This window comes from Gossypium hirsutum, chromosome D10 (assembly GCF_007990345.1).
Source record: "Gossypium hirsutum isolate 1008001.06 chromosome D10, Gossypium_hirsutum_v2.1, whole genome shotgun sequence".
Taxonomy (NCBI): Eukaryota; Viridiplantae; Streptophyta; class Magnoliopsida; order Malvales; family Malvaceae; genus Gossypium; species Gossypium hirsutum.
Genome location: NC_053446.1, coordinates 4,577,528 through 4,594,076, shown reverse-complemented (window position 1 = coordinate 4,594,076; position 16,549 = coordinate 4,577,528). Strand labels below are relative to the sequence as shown.

Genomic DNA, 16,549 nt, shown 5'->3' with positions numbered 1-16,549 from the left:
AGACTAGTTTTTGACAGTAGAAATATATGAAATTTTTAACAAAATAATCATTTTGCCCTTAGATTTAACGTATAAGGACTTTTTTTTTGTTCATTTTTTGAGTAAAGAAAGCAAAACGCAATCTAGCTCTTGATCCAGGATCCTACATAATACTTTTACCAGTGTTTCATGAAAACTCTAAATATTTAAACTTACATCCTCAAACACAAAAAAAGTGTATTATATTTATATTTGCAACTTAGATCCCAATTGATGTAAAAGAAAACAATTATGGATTATATATTTAGGGAACAATCCGCAATTTCATTTATTACCTCAGGAATATGTTGTATGACTCAATGTCCAATATTCGCTAAAAATTCTTCTAAAGAAGCTAGAGTTTGAAACTATCAAGAAAAAATCTTGAATAGCTTTGGCAACCTCTAAGCTATTTGCTTGAATCATCAAGCTCTCAAATGCTTTATTTTGGATAAGGGTCTGCTCATCAGGAATGCCCCACAGTTCGACTGAACATTTACTAAAAAAACCTGTTATATCCCATGATCCAATTTCAATTTCCATTTCCATACATTTAAGACTCCGCCAACCGCAGCTATACCAGACACAACTTGTACCGCACCATCAATGTATAATTTAATCAAACTCCAGCATCAATATGAAATTTAAACTTTAAACTTTTAATAAAAGGTTTGGATGATGAGCAGTCAATGCATGCATTAATTAAGCGATAGTCAATTATTATATCATCAATAAAATATTGTTACAAAATAATACCATAAACAATCATATTAAAAGCTAACATTTGGACCCTCAAAAACACAAGAAGAAAAGAGCTAACATTTGGTACGAAAATGAAAAAGGTTAAATAATTGAGGACATGATAGGATAGGGCCAAAATTCACGTAACCCTAAACGTAGGTTACAAAAAATAAAAAGGCCAATCAACTCCACACCTCTCTGATTAGAAAATGAGAAACAAAGAGCATAATTAAATTAGTAGGACCAAATTGTAAGGAATCGAAATGTGACGATTCAAGCACGCGCTTTCATTCCGGATGAATCCAAGAGGAGAAAAGGATGTGGGTAGAAGTGGGACAACATTTACCAACAACTTTCTCTGAAACACTATTTTACAGGGAAAAACGATTTTCATAAATGGCTGCACTGTGTGTACCTACATCCGAAAACGACTGTAGTGGAATGCAATCTCTTACGACTTTTCTATCCAACATTTTAAACATATAAAAAGTCTCTCGGGTAGGCCACCTATTCTTTCTACGTTATGGATTGGATCAAATCAGATCAGGTGGATGTTCTTAAATTTATTATCGTTTCACCATTAATATATTTGTTTCATATTTATGATCAATGTAATACTAAAAGTCACTATTCCCTTTATAAAGGCGTAGGGAAAAAAAATTTATGGGTTGAAATTAAATTTTATATTTTTACGAGAAATGAATATAATTTACCATATACAAATTATAAATTTATTTTTTTTAGGGAGCATGTATTTTTGCCTCGCCCTATTCCTCTTTAATTTAATTTTTATTAGTTATTTACAATATTTTTAATTATTCTAAAGATGAGTAAATATTTACACATAATTATTAAAACATATATTTAAATTTGAAACATATAAATTTTTTTAAACACATTTACCACTCCAGTAGTCATATATAATAGGGAAAAAAATAGTAAATTTATATAGCGGATTAAGGTAGCAGGAGGTGGGGTACTATTTAAAAAAGTCATTAAAAAATTTGTATTATATCATTTCTAAATTTGTACTATTTAAAGTTTAAACTTTATAAGCAATATTATTTAGTGGGTGAGAGTGACATACTCTTTTTTGGGAATTTTTTTAAAGGATATAGTAAAAATATATTTAAAAAGTTCTTCAAGCTTTTATTTCATCGGTTAAAATGAATCATACAATTCGGAGAGAAAAAATTATCAAACACTCGTTGTGGATGGTGAAGGACAAGCTCCATCAACACAACAAAGATTTTAGCCTCAGCATTAATAAAACATAAATGACACGTTGACAATTGGCTTTGTCGCAACTCAAGCACTTAATACGATAATGAAATCAGCCCCGGATAGTCCAAAGCCACGAGCAAAATTGATAAAAGAATCACGCATTCACCAAACTAGAGAAGACAACAACAAAATCATCCCTAAAATTACTTATGAAACTAAAATTAAAACTTTCAAAACTGAAGACTTATTAAACAATTGAAAAACAAACAGAAAAACATATAAAACTTAAGATAATACGAGTCCAAATCAACAAGTGAAATCATTTATTATTCTGAAATTATCTCAAAGTAGAAACAAATTAAGAAGTTGACGAAAACCCACCCACTTTCTAAGAAAAAACTACTGATAGCCAGTAGAGTTTTAGCGAACAACAGACACTATCACCTGTCAATCACAACTTGTGAAGATACCCACAAGATAAATCTGCAAACTAAAAAGAGAGAAGACATGTGTAGTAAATGAGAAGAAGAAAAAAAAAAGAGTTGATGGAAAAGGAAAAAGACGAACGATAGCCAACCTAGAAACTGACATCGTCGTTATACAAAACAAAAGATAAGAAGCAAACGACTTAAAAAAAAGTTTTTAAAGGTTTTATGGTATAATAATTGTTGTAGTTTGGTTGGGTGAAAGTGCAGCAGCAGGGTTTGCATTGGAAGGGAGAGGGGTTAAATATTATATTTGGAAATAAAAAATAATATACATTCATCATCTAATATAGATTATCATTATCTTCAACTTCTAAACTACCACCACTCTTTCCTCTTATCAACGTCAACATAATCCTTGCCCAGATTTTAAAAAATATAATTAAGATCATTTTACGAAAAATATTAACTTAAACTGAGCCTAATATTACTATAATAATTATTTTATTTTTTAAAAAATATTTTAAATATTAAAATATTAATATCTAATATTATTAAACGTATAAATTTAATCATTTATATTTAATAATATAATAATTTATGGGTTAGTAGTTGGTAAATAAACTTTTTTTATTCTATAAACAATATTAAAAATTTGTCATGTGATAATTTTTTTTAAAATATATTTTTTTAATGTTGTACTATACCCTATACGACACCTGTCAATTCTCTAATCCTACCTGTAGAATCTAAAAACTCCACACTTGCAGTGTAGCAAATATTCTCCCTTCTAACTTCACAATTTTCTTTTACTAATACATTTTAACAATAATATTTTTAAATTTTATATAATATTATTAATATATTATAATACATTTTAACAATGATATTTTTAAATTTTATATAATATTATTAATATATTATTGAAAAATATTTATATTAATATAATAAATATATTTTAAAATTTATAAATATTTAATAGTAAATGTTTTATAGTATAAATTATGAATATTTTAATTATATAACTAAGTTAGTTTTTAGTACATTGGTAGTATTTTTTTTATTCTACGAGCAGTTTTAAAAATTTGTCATGTGTCCTATTTTAAAATATTTTATTGTACTCCTATAGGACACTAGTCAGACCCTTAACCCTACTTGTGCAATCTAAAAACTCCTAGTGTACAAAATATTTTCCATATATAAATATAAGTATTTGTGTCATATATGTAAATAAATTAAGTTTTAATTAGAACCCCAGGTGATGACCTAATAGTCAAGGGTGTTCATCGTCCCAAGTGTGGCTTGGGTTCGAGTCGCACTAGTTGCGTTTGTTGTTCAGGCTTTGCTCTAGACAATGCTTAGAGCTACCTATAGCCCCAACCCATAAGTAAGAGTATAACGTGCTTCAGCGCACTCGAACCCACGTCCTCCTACATTGGCAACAATAGCCATACGACTTAATCGGCAATTTATATACAATATTAATTGTTATACAGTATTATCTTAATATAAAATAAATTTTGATTGTAAAGAGAAATGCTACTATAAATTATGTAATATAAATTTATTTTGTGTTTGTTTTACCAAGACAACTTTTAGAAAATTATTTCAAGAAAAATTTCCCAAACAATAGAAAATATTTTACATAAAATTATCTAAATATTAGAAAATATCATCTTTTTAAAAAAATCAATCCATTTTATAAAAATTATTTTACGAAAAATATTTTCAGTGAAACAAATGTAGCGTAAATTATGTGATATTTAACCACTTGTTTTATTAAAATATATTAAATAAACATAATATTATTCAAGTTCTTGAAATGGTTATTTTAACTATTTATTAAAGTAAATATATTAATTTTTTTGATAATTAAAATACTACAACAATAAAATTGTAAATATATTAACTACTTTGATTATTATAATATTATAACAAAATAAAAATATTTCAAACCATAATAATAGTGTAAAAGAAAATAATAATATTCAAACTTTTCTTCTAATTTTTTACCTAATAAATTGAATGCAAATAATATTGGATGTATATTACCTTATGTCTTTAGTTGTTAACTAAAACTAATTTGTCATTCAGAATTTAATAAAGTTAAATTCATAGGTTTCATTCATAAATATAAAAATTAAGTATTTTTAGTTTTTAGTAAATAAAAAATAAAAACAAATTTTATCTTATTCGCCAATTTTAAGTTTTTTTTATTGTAGATTTTTTTGTACATTTATATCTAGAACCAAGTACCGAGTTTGACGAACCCCTGAGAAGGAGTCCTAGTATAGACCCCTCAAGTACACCCCTTCGAAAGCGTTCCTCAACTTAACACCTGTAAGGTCCCCACTTATAAATTACAAGTTCTAACTTCAACTACCATGTCCCATATAAAATAATTGAAAGCATGTTCAATCGTCACTTTACCTAAGCCTCTAGTGGCGGATCACTTGGCCACTTGGCTTTGACGCACTAATAGAGACCTGACACATGGAACCTTGGAACTACAACTAAGGTTATAAAATCTCATAGCTCCAACAAAAAATAGGGGACTCATTTCCTCTCTCTTTCCTTAAGAAACCATTCCCCCTCTAGTTTCTTTCTCAATCCTAACCTATTCTCTTTTAAGCACCATCTCCGGTGACTTTCTGCCTTACTCTAAGTGAGGTGAACCACCTATCCTCATCTCATTCTCTTGCTGATCAAATCCAACATCAACAATTGGAGCAATGAGCATAGTCTCATTCCTACCATGATACCTTTTCGATGACAAACTTCAAAATAAATATACCCACCAATCAAATTCAAAATGTCAATCAAGCCTAGATAAACCAAAATATCGAAACCTATTATTATGACCCTTACAATTATTATGCCCCACCATACTCGTAATAATAGAGGTATTATGAAACGTATCCCAATTACCAAAACCAAACTTACACACCCTAAAACCAAAATGCTAACTCTCAATAGTTGTTGCATCTCGTTATGCTCAATGGCACATTTAACCAGGTCGTCAACATAGGTAGTCATTAATATCTCTTTACTGTCAACTTTCTTTTACCCTCATCACCCACATTGCTACATGCCCCTCTATCCAGTTTACCTTCCACCATTTTCCTCTAATAGTGTATAAATGAAACCTTAAAAAGCTACAACAAATAGTCAAACTTACCAAGAGAAAAACCTAGCAAGTCTCCCCGAACTATGCCACAAAAACAAAATCTTAAGTTGAAGATTAAAGAATAGATATGAAAACTTAAAATTAAAAAAAAACTCTAGTAATTATGGTAAAGTACAACGTTTGAACACTTTTTACACCGCTTGAGTTGTAAGACTCTTCTAAAACACAGTAAGAGTGGTATCCCAAATGCTAGTAAAAACCCAACACCTGAAAATACCAAACGTTCAAAACAAAAGTAATAATTGCTAGGATTTCTCGAATATGCAAATTGACGCACCATCATTAAAACTTTTGTAAACGCACATCTTTTGTAACGATGTGGACCAAATGTGCAACCAACCAACAACAGTACAACAATTCAAACTTTGGACATTTCTTATTATTCACAATAACTTATCCTTTGTTAGCACTAATTCAATAGCGTCTCGAGAAAGGCCAAAGTAAAAATCCCTCTTGATTGGGGGACAATTATTTACCCTTATCCTTGGGATCGAGCAGTGAGCTCGATTAACCCCTAAGATATACCCCTTAGATGGGCCACAGGCACACCCCCTAAGAAGCATTCCTCGAGTTAGCACCGATGAAGGCCCCACTTGTTAATCACCACGTCTAACTTCATCTACCATTTCCTATCTAAAATGATTGATAGCATGTCCAATCACTATCCTACTTAGCCTATAATGGTGAATCGCTTGGCCACTTGTTTTTTACCTACTAATAGGGACACGACACGTGTCATATCACAACCGTAGCTAAAGATATAAATGTTCACAACTCTAGCAGAAAAGGGATCTCCCTCTACCACTCGCTCCCCCTTAAGAAACCATTCTCCCTCTACCCTCTATCCCAATTATACCTGGTCACGGGTCAAGCCACTCGGCCAGGCCCGAAGTCCCGCCCAAAATGTAGGAGGGTTTGGGCAAAAATATAGGCCCGAAAATGGGCTTGAACAAAAAAACTAAAGCCCGTTTAAAAAACGAGTTGGGCCTCGGGTAAGGCATTTTTGGCCCAGGCCCAGCCCGAATTCATTAAATGACAAAAAAATCTGTTTTTTATTTTTTATTTTTGAATGTTATTTTCTTGTTGTTTTCTCCCTATTTTGCTACCATTTTAGTATTATGTTACTACTATTTTGTTGTTATTGTTTGAATATTATATAAAACTTATTTTATTGTTAATTTTATTATTATTTTAAATACATTTGTTAGTTTTGTTATTATTTTAGAGGTATTTGCTTGTTAAGTTGCATTTATCTTAGTGTTATTTAAGTCTACATATTTTTTAAATTTTATTTTCAATTTGTTGGGAAATATTTATTTTGATGTTTTTAGTATTTTTATGTATTATATATTGTTAGAGTTGTGTGACCCAAATTCTAAGAGATTACTTGTAAGTCAAGTTAAACAAAAATATATTTTCTTTCTAGAAAATTTAGTATTTATTAGTATAATATATTTAGCATTTATTAGTATAGTTTATTTGACTTACTAATTTAGCCTATAAATAGGCTCTTTTACAATATTGGAAATAATACCCATTAGATTAGAACTCATAACACATCCAGAGAATTTTGTGTTTACGTTTTGAGGGTTCTTTGTTTTTCGGGTTTTCAGGGTTTAGTTTTATCTCCATCTTTTGTACTCTTCATTCTTTTGCCATTATAGTAAAATTATCTTTGCCCGTGATTTTTTATCCTCTTTGGAGGGGTTTTTCCACGTTAAATTTGTGTGTTCATCTTCTCAATTTCTTCTGCTATTTTTACCTGTTTGTTGCTTAATCAGGACGATCCTAACATATATATTTAAAAATTATATAAAAATAATATAAAAAATTAGTACGGGCAGGACGAGTTGGGCCCAAATTTTATCTTTTTTATCTGAGTCGGGCTTGGAGAAAATTTTAAGCCTATTTTTCAGGCCGAGTTGGGCCTAGTAAATGGACCTAAATTTTTAATTGAACCTGACCCAGCCCGGCCCGACCCATGAGCACCTCTAATCCTAATCCTAGCCTCATCTCTTTTGAGCATCGTCTCTAGTGGCTCACGACCTTCCTTTGACTTCGTATTCTTTTGTTGTACTTAGACAAACCTTGTATATATATACTTGTTAGTTAAATGTTCGGCCAAGAGTTACATTATGTCTTCTTGTATACTTTATTATCAGTAACTACCTGTTTAATTCTATGCTAACGGTTGGTATTGAATAGTTTTTGTAAAAATTGCTATGTACTAACTTGTTAAATAAGTTGATGATAGTCATATCGTTGCACTTTGATATTTGTTCAGATGATTGCCCCAGGGAAGAATTTTAATTCGCACATAATTGTACATCAAGAATTGCATTTTTGGTATCATCCTCAGGTCACCAATCGACCGGTTAGGTGCGGGAAGTGTTACAACAAAATATTTTATAAAATGTGAAGGCTTCATAAGTCGATATGTGTCTTTGATATATGATGAGTCTAAGTAGGTTAAATTAAGTGAGTAGATTTTGAGGGAGCTTGCCCTCAAAGTCACCACACAATGTTATTGATGTTGCGACATAAGCTTCCAACTTTGCGACGTGTTCTGTTTGAAGCTTCGACGTCAACTTACTGCTTTTAAAGTCACAACATTGCGCATCTGAAGTTGCGACACCAACTCATTAAATTTTGAAAATTTTGTATTGTAGTCCTTATTTGTCCTTGAATTATCAAAGAGCTTTTGTAAGGTTGTATAAGACTTGAATACAACTGTAAAACAGAATGTGATAGTGTAATGAAGTTAATAACATGTCTAGATGGTTTGAATTGAATTGTAATTGGTAGTAATTACTTCAACAGCGAATGTGATATTCCGTAATTCAAATCCATCGTATTAATCAGCTATTAACTGATGCAAATAACCTAGAAAAACATAAAAGGAATGAAAGTGTCTTCCTCATGTTTGAGTTCCTATGTTGGCTATATCTTGCCTAAATATTTTCCTAATATCAAATTTAAGCAGTAAGAAAACATTGGGAAGCGCAAACATGGTATGATTACCCTTATAATTTATCTTCTGATTTTGTAGTCCTCTAGTCACTATCAAACCATAACGTTATGGATTTTTAGTTAAACTTGGTATCCCTGCCCATAACATTGATTTCTAATTTCAACTACTTTTTTATAATCAAAACTTTAAATGAATAATATTTATACCTCGACTCGAAATTTAACCCAATTATTTAACCTATATAATAAAATTTTAGGGCACGTGGTTAGAGGGAGTTTCCTCTCTCTCTGTTTTCGATTCATAATTCTTACTCCAAAAAAATTTAACCACGCATCAAAATAGTATGATTTGGTGGACTTCAAAAATGCAATGAATCGTAAATTAAATGAAATGCAATCAGAGAAAGAGGCAGCCTTTAATGTTTTCAAATTGTTGTGAAGACAAGCTTTTCAATCCCATCAATTTTCTTGACCTCAAACTCAACCCACGCAACAAATTTAAATTTAAAAACTATAAAATAAATAAATGAGTTGCTTGCCATCATTGCTTTCTCAATTAATTATTTTGAAATTTTATTTTTCTTTTGCCCATCAATCAAAGTCTTCCATTAATGAGTTTCGTCGTAAGTAGCAAAATAAAAACCAAACTCTTTTATAATTTCGTGCCCAAATGACATTCGCATTAAATGCGAGGGTCAGCAGAAGGATTGACACGTGGCAAATAATCTAAATGGATACACATGACCTGGAGCCTTCCTCAATAACTACCCCCCACACTCATAGGTAGTATGATGCTGACGTGGGTTTCAACTTTCAAAATCCAACCATTATTTTTTTTGATGTTACTCACTCCTTATAATTTTCACCTTTAATGAATATATTCGTTTTTTCTCTCAAATATATATAACTAGTAGCATCTCCAATTTTTTAATTTATATTATTTTTATGATACATCAAATATTTGATTTAGGAGGAAAAAAATATTTAATATTTTGGTTAAAAAATTAGAATATTATTGCTTTTGTAATGTGGAAAATGATGTCAGCTTGTCATAATAAGGACTATTTATGCTATTATTCCATTTTTATATAATATCTTTTAAAAAAGATAACATATATTTAATAATGTCCATAGATATTATCTTTACCTATTACTACTAAAAACTTGTTAACATTTTCCATTAATAGTTTGTTTATATTACCCTATGTATTTAATAACTTATTTTGTTTATTTTTGGATCTACATTCAAATCTAAACCTTTATTTTCTTTTACCAAAAAAAAAAATTGAAATTTTGAAAAACTATTTAAATTATTATTTTTAAAGGAAAATTTAGCAACAAGTACAAATCGCATTGAATAATCCAACAGAACCCGACGAATTTGAAAAGAATTGAACACATAGTAGTACAATTATAGATGGTGTATTCCTAACTTTTAATTTTTACTATATAATACATAATAAATTAACATTCATAAGATATTAGGTCGGTTGCCATATATGAGCAGATGCCTTCAGTTACTCCACTTTCATCTGCTAAGTAAAATACATTGAAAGTGATACTCAGTAAGGTATGGGTGTTATGTCAAAATCTAAAAATGGATCTAATTTAATGTTATAGTAAAATTCATTATTTAATTATTGCATTAATTAATTATTATTAGGAAATACTAGATCCTCACCTAACCATTATCCTCCATCCAACTAAAATTTGACAAGTCTAAATAAACATGAGTTTGTGTTCTTCATTTTTTCTTCTTTTTGGAAGAATTTTTGTGCTCTTCATCATCATCAAACATGAAGAAACAATAATGTGAAATATTTGTAAAAATAAATATATATATATATAGTAAGAACATCAGATTGAAATTTTCTATGTCTTCCAAAATACAAATGAAGTTGAACTGACAAAACATCTATTAATATCATCATTGGATCCCCCCTACACTAAATTAAAGTAAACCCCATATCTGAATTCTGAACCTATGGTTTTTTTTCTTTTTCAATTTACATGAATCAAGAATATTTGCAGGACTGAAGAGTTATACAACATTTTTTTTTTAAAATCTCCAATCAATGTTCACAGGAGAAAGAGAAGAAAGGATTAAAATGATGCATTGAGGTCAATCCTAGGCTTCTTCATAGGCAGGGAAGATGGAACAAAAGAATTGCAGCGAGGGCACCTGGGATTTGTATTTGAAGCTATGACATATAATAAGCAACCAGGGCATGCAGCTGCAAACATTCTTGGTGTTGATGAAGACGACGTTGCAGGCGGCGATGACGGTGGCGGTGGTGGTGACGATGAACGCTTCTTCATGTTTCCTCCTTTTTCTGCTCTTTCCAGGGCGTGTTTAACCTTGTCGAGGGTACAAACACTTTGGTAAGGGCTTGGGGTTGAACAAGACTGGAGCTTTAAATCGAGGGAAGTTGTTGTCATTTCATCAAACAGGTTGATTGGTGGGAAGTTCAAGTCTTGGAGCTTGGAATCTTGTAGGAAATTCGACAATGGAGTCTTGAACGATTTCCCATCTGGAGAAGCCGATCCTTTTGCTGATAATGGTGACTTTGGTGATGACGCCGATGCTGATGGTGATGATGATGTTGATGAGCTGCACTTTTGTGCCTCTACTCTCCCACCCTGCATGGTTATAAACCCAAATCACAAAAAGAAAAACAAAAAAAAAGATGCTTAGATCATGAACTATATACAGGGTAAAAAGATTTCAATATATAAGCAAAAACCCAGAAAAGATGTCAGATGGTTTCATAAATAATAATGATAAAGTGAAGAACATTAAAAAACTGTAATAAATACTCTGTTTCTTTTAAATTCAATATAAATGGAGAAGCAAACTAATTGTGAACTGAAAACTATAGTACAGAGAGTTAAATCGACATAAATGAATTCTTGGGATTTGTTGCAGAAACAAAGCTAAAAAAGAAGAAGATAAATCTAAAATTTTTCACCTTAAATTCAAGATCTATAGCTTTGGGTGTTGTTGGTTTAGCATTTGACAAATTTCCCAGCAAATCTTTTGTAATCAAGATATCAGACTTCCCAGCATGCTGCTCTTCCATGTGACCACTCAATACCCTTACCAATGAACTGCTCACTTGTGCTGTCATTTTTCTTCAACCCAACAACAAAAGAGAGAAAGATGAACCCAAAAATAAAAAAAAAATTTAAAACAGAGGCTAAGGAAAAACGAAAGCAAATGAGGTTTTAAATAGCGTAAATAACAGTCCACTTCAAGGAAGTTATGGTTCAACTGAATATCATTAAAAAGGGTTTGGACTTATACTATGAATGTGATTTTATGAGAGATTTTTTAATATATACATAAAAAGGTCACGATCAAACATTTAAATGTAATTAAAATATTAAAAAATAGCATTGATGAGGGATGACACAGACTTTTCAACAATCATGAATTAATTGGTGTTGTAGATAGAAACCAAAGAATGAAGAAAAAATTGAAGAGAAGGCATTAATGGCGGCATTAAATGCGATTTGTACTGTTTTGTTGAGGAGCTGCCCTTTGGGTGAGGGAAGGCTTTAATATTTTTACAAAGTCTAAGGCAGATTTTATAGTTTAAAGACCGTCACGGGTAGGCGCATAAAGTACGCAATCCCATTAGACGCCATGGATGGGTTGTAGTAGATAAACCCCTTTCCTCTTTTCATTTTTTTCAGCATATAATTGGACGACGCCAATAAATGCTTAGATCCCGTTTGTCAATTTCAAATATGTTGTTAACGAAAATGCCTTGAAATTCTCCTTAATTATTTCTTTTAAGTATATTTTGTAGTGTTTCCTTAACTTTGAATTTTTTTAGTTTACGGATGCCACGTCCCTTTTTAATTGTTGAATAATGTATGGAATTTTAAAATAATAATCTCAACCTTAATTAAAATATATATAATCCATCATGGAGTCAAATTTTGGAACAAGAAATCTTACTCGGTAATTGGATTTTAGGATATAATTGTGTATTTCTTTTGAGGTAGAATTCTGAGGTATTCTTGATGGGATCCTCGTTATATTAAAAAAATGATACAAACGAGCTACAATTCTGACAGACAATTTAGAGGTGATTAAGGCCTTGATCGATAAGGAGGTGCTTTGAAGGGCCAAAGGACTATGCGATTTCAAGGGCAGTAGCGGATTCGGTATGTGCCAGAAGGGATAATTTAGTTGCGGACCGTTTGGCCGAACTTTGTCTAGCATAGAAGTCAAGCCTATAGATTTTCGACGTGCCTCCGAATGATGTATTGGGGACTATTCAACAAGATACAGGATGTGATGCTTTTGAACAATTGAGTTGATGTAATTTTGCTTATTTTTCACACACAAAAAAAAAACCGGAGGGAATTCCCCAATTCAATAAAGAATTAATTGAGATATCGATTCAAAATAAAAAATATTTTTTCTACTTTTTATTTTTAATAATTTATTTAATTAAATTGCATAAATCGATTGAATTGGTTTTAGATAAGGGTGCATTATTTGATGGGCTGCTATTTTGTTTAAGATTAGTAAAATAAAAAGGTTACAAATAAAATCAAGGTCTTCAAAATCAAAACGGTAGTCAAATCGGTTAAATTGCCGATTTTTAGTTCTTTTTGTTCAATCGGTGTAACTGGTTTGTCCGGTTTAATTAAATAAATTATTAAAAATAAAAAATAAAGAAAATCGATTCAATCGATTCAATCGGTTAGCCAATTTGAATTAGTTTAGAATGGCTAGTGAGTCAATCAATCTAACTCCTATCTAGACCAATACTCTAGTCAATTTCTATTCCAATCGGTTTAACTGATTGATCCGATCTGATTTAAATGACAATAAACAAAGTTAAAATTTTATTAAATAAAAAAAAAAGCTTATCAACATCTTAAATGCACTTATTTAATTTAATCAAATTAAATCCACAGGTGAAAATTATTGTATATGAAATCCAACTATAATTGAAATTTCAACTGTGCAATTTAAAAAATATTCGTTTATACAATGGTAGAGCTACTAACAAACCTAAGGGGGCCATGACCCCAAGGTCGAAGATTTTTCAATTTCCCTTTTATATATATACTAATGCCCTCTCAAATATAGAAGTAGGGTCCCTCCAATATTTTTATAATATTAAAAATATTTTTGATAAAAATAAAAAAAAAATATTCTTGAAGAAACTAAATTTAGAGGGTAAAAATTGAAATATGAAAAAAATCGTCCCCACTCTTTTTAAATATGTATTCATGTTATCTTTTTTAAGTTACATATATTTGAAAATATAACGCAGAACAAAATTTTTATCTAATTTTTTATTGTATAATTAACATATATAATATATATTATAGGAAAAAAAAGTTTACATGGCACTTTTAATTTTAGTTTGATTCTGCCAAGATTAACATCCCGCTCCACCACCGGTTATATATATATAAATATTATATTTTTTAAAGGATGAATAAAGCTTGACTGATAAAGGTGATTATATATAAAAAATATTATTGATTAAATTTCTTGACTTGTTGTATGAATAATAGAAGATGATTTTATTTTATTTCAATATAAACAAAATACAGAGTGTGTGTTGATGCCCAAAGCAATGGCGAAATTAATGGACTGTAATCGCCTCAATCTGTGTGGGCTCTTCAACCTTAGGCGGAGCTTCTTCAATCCAACAGGTATATCTAGCGGTGTGCATAATTCGGGTAAAACCGAAAAAATTCGGTTAACCGACCGAATTCGGTTAATCGGTCGGTTAACCGAATTTTTTCGGTCGGAGGTCGGTTAATTTTTTTATGATTTTTCGGTTAACGGTTAATTCGGTTCGAAACCGGTCGGTCAACCGAAAAAATTAATAACTAAAATTATCCAACCCAACCCAAACTCAATTACCCAACCCAATAAAACTAAAACTAAAGTTTACCCAATTACCCAATCCAATAAAACTAAAACTAAAAGACAACCCAATTTACTAAAGTCTACAACCCAATTTACTTTAATAATTTATAAATTTTTTAAATTTTAAAAATAAAAAATAAAAAAAATTCAGGTATTTTTCGGTAATTCGGTTAATTCGGGTAATTCGGGTAATTCGGGTAATTTTTAACCAAAAATAAAAAATACATAATTTTCGGTTAATTCGGTTAACCGACCTTATTAACCGAAAAAATTTCGGTTCAGTTAAATTTTTTTAAAAAAAATCGGTTCGATTAACGGTTAAAATTTTTGGAAGGTCGGTTAATTCGGTTATAGTAATTTCGGGTCGGTTAACCGATCAGTTAACCGAATGAACACCCCTAGGTATATCATCGTCATCTATATCCTTCCTTTGCTGGCAAATGTGCCACTTTGTTGCCTTATCTTTTGAGATGCTGAACTTTTGAATCCATCAAAACCTTTTGCAATCTGTTTTATATCCCAAATGTAAGCACTCATCACCTGAACTAGTTGCTTAATGTTTGCATGAAATCCTACATCAAAATTTACCTTCACAAATGGTTCTAGAGTAGGAACAGAACCCTCATCCATGTTTGAAAATTGTTGATGTTGTCTGATACACACTCTAAATGGGAACTTCAAAATGGGAATACAAAGTACCTTGCTAGCTTCATCAGCAGTAAAGAAGGTTCGGATCAGCTTTTCATTCCAACAACCACATTTATATCTGTAAAAATAGAACATCGGTAATGACAATATATCGCAAAGAAAAAATAAATAAAAAAACACAGATTTTTACGTGGAAACCCTTTCGGAAAAAAACACCACGAGTAGAGGAGAAGAAGATTCATTATGTCAAATTCGAATGATTATAAGAGGAGTTTTGATTACAACTATTTATAGGTTGAAAAAACCTAATTCTAATCAAAACCAAATATATTATGGTAATAAATGCTAAATATATTATACTCATAAATACTAAATCTTCTAGAAAGAAGATATATTTTGTTTAACTTGACTTGTAATCAATCTCTTAGAATTTGGGTCACACAACTTTAACAATCTCCACCTTGACACGAATTTTCAACGAACAAGTTTTTCACCTATTCCACAAAACCCCTTAAGGGTTTAACTTCCACAATGAACACCAACCAAGTCTAAGTAATGCTTAAACTTGGTTATAAGAAGCGACTTAGTCATCATATCTGCAGGATTTTCATGAGTACTAATTTTGCTCACAACAATATCACCACGAGCAATAATATCACGAACAAAATGATACCAAACATCAATGTATTTTGTTCTCTCATAAAATATTTGATCTTTTGTAAAGAAGATGATACTCTGACTGTCACAAAATATTGTACTGTATTGAAGGTCTTCATTGTGTTCACTAAAGAGTCCTTTCAACCAAATAGTTTATTTACAAGCCTTAATAATCGTCATGTATTTAGCTTCAGTGGTAGACAAAGCGATTGCACAACCTTTAATTGTGAAGACATAACCTGTGAGAGATCTTTTTCTATTAAGGTCTCCAGCAAAACTAGCATCAACATACCTAACAAATCCATCTCTAGTTCTTCCAAACTATAAGCAAACATCAGTAGTACCTCGTAAGTATCTCAAAATCCACTAAACTGCTTTCCAATGTTCTTTACCGGGATTCGCCATGTATTTTCTAATTACACTGACAGCATATCTGAACATGAACAAACCATAACATACATGAGAGATCCCACCTCTAAGTGTTCAACCCTAGATCTTTCTTATCAAACTGAACCTTCATGGCCTCTAAGTTTGAGAGAATTTCTTTAAACATTGTTAAATGCTCGTGCACAGATGCACCTTCCTCCAAACGTGAGCATAAAGATGTTACTTCATATACAACTTGCTGGTTAGAGTTTTCAACATATATATTTGTTCCAGCCTCTTCCATAATCTAGCGACGGTCTTCTCCTTCATCACATCCTGTAAAATTTCGTTAGACAAATGCAGATGTAATTGTGTTAATGCCTTTCGATCCTTACGCTTCTTCTCTTC

The 16,549-nt window shown here is 30.9% G+C and overlaps 1 protein-coding gene across 1 annotated transcript; it reads right to left on the bottom strand.

Moving 5' to 3' along the window:
- Window positions 1-10,427: 10,427 nt before the first annotated feature.
- On the bottom strand, window positions 10,428-12,058 carry LOC121203606 (uncharacterized). The gene is made up of 2 exons (XM_041102881.1): window positions 11,535-12,058; window positions 10,428-11,205 (listed from the first exon to the last, which is right to left on the bottom strand). Exons 1-2 carry the CDS (start codon window positions 11,691-11,693, stop codon window positions 10,669-10,671), a joined length of 696 nt encoding a protein of 231 aa, XP_040958815.1. The 5' UTR covers window positions 11,694-12,058; the 3' UTR covers window positions 10,428-10,668.
- Between the last annotated feature and the right edge of the window lie 4,491 nt (window positions 12,059-16,549).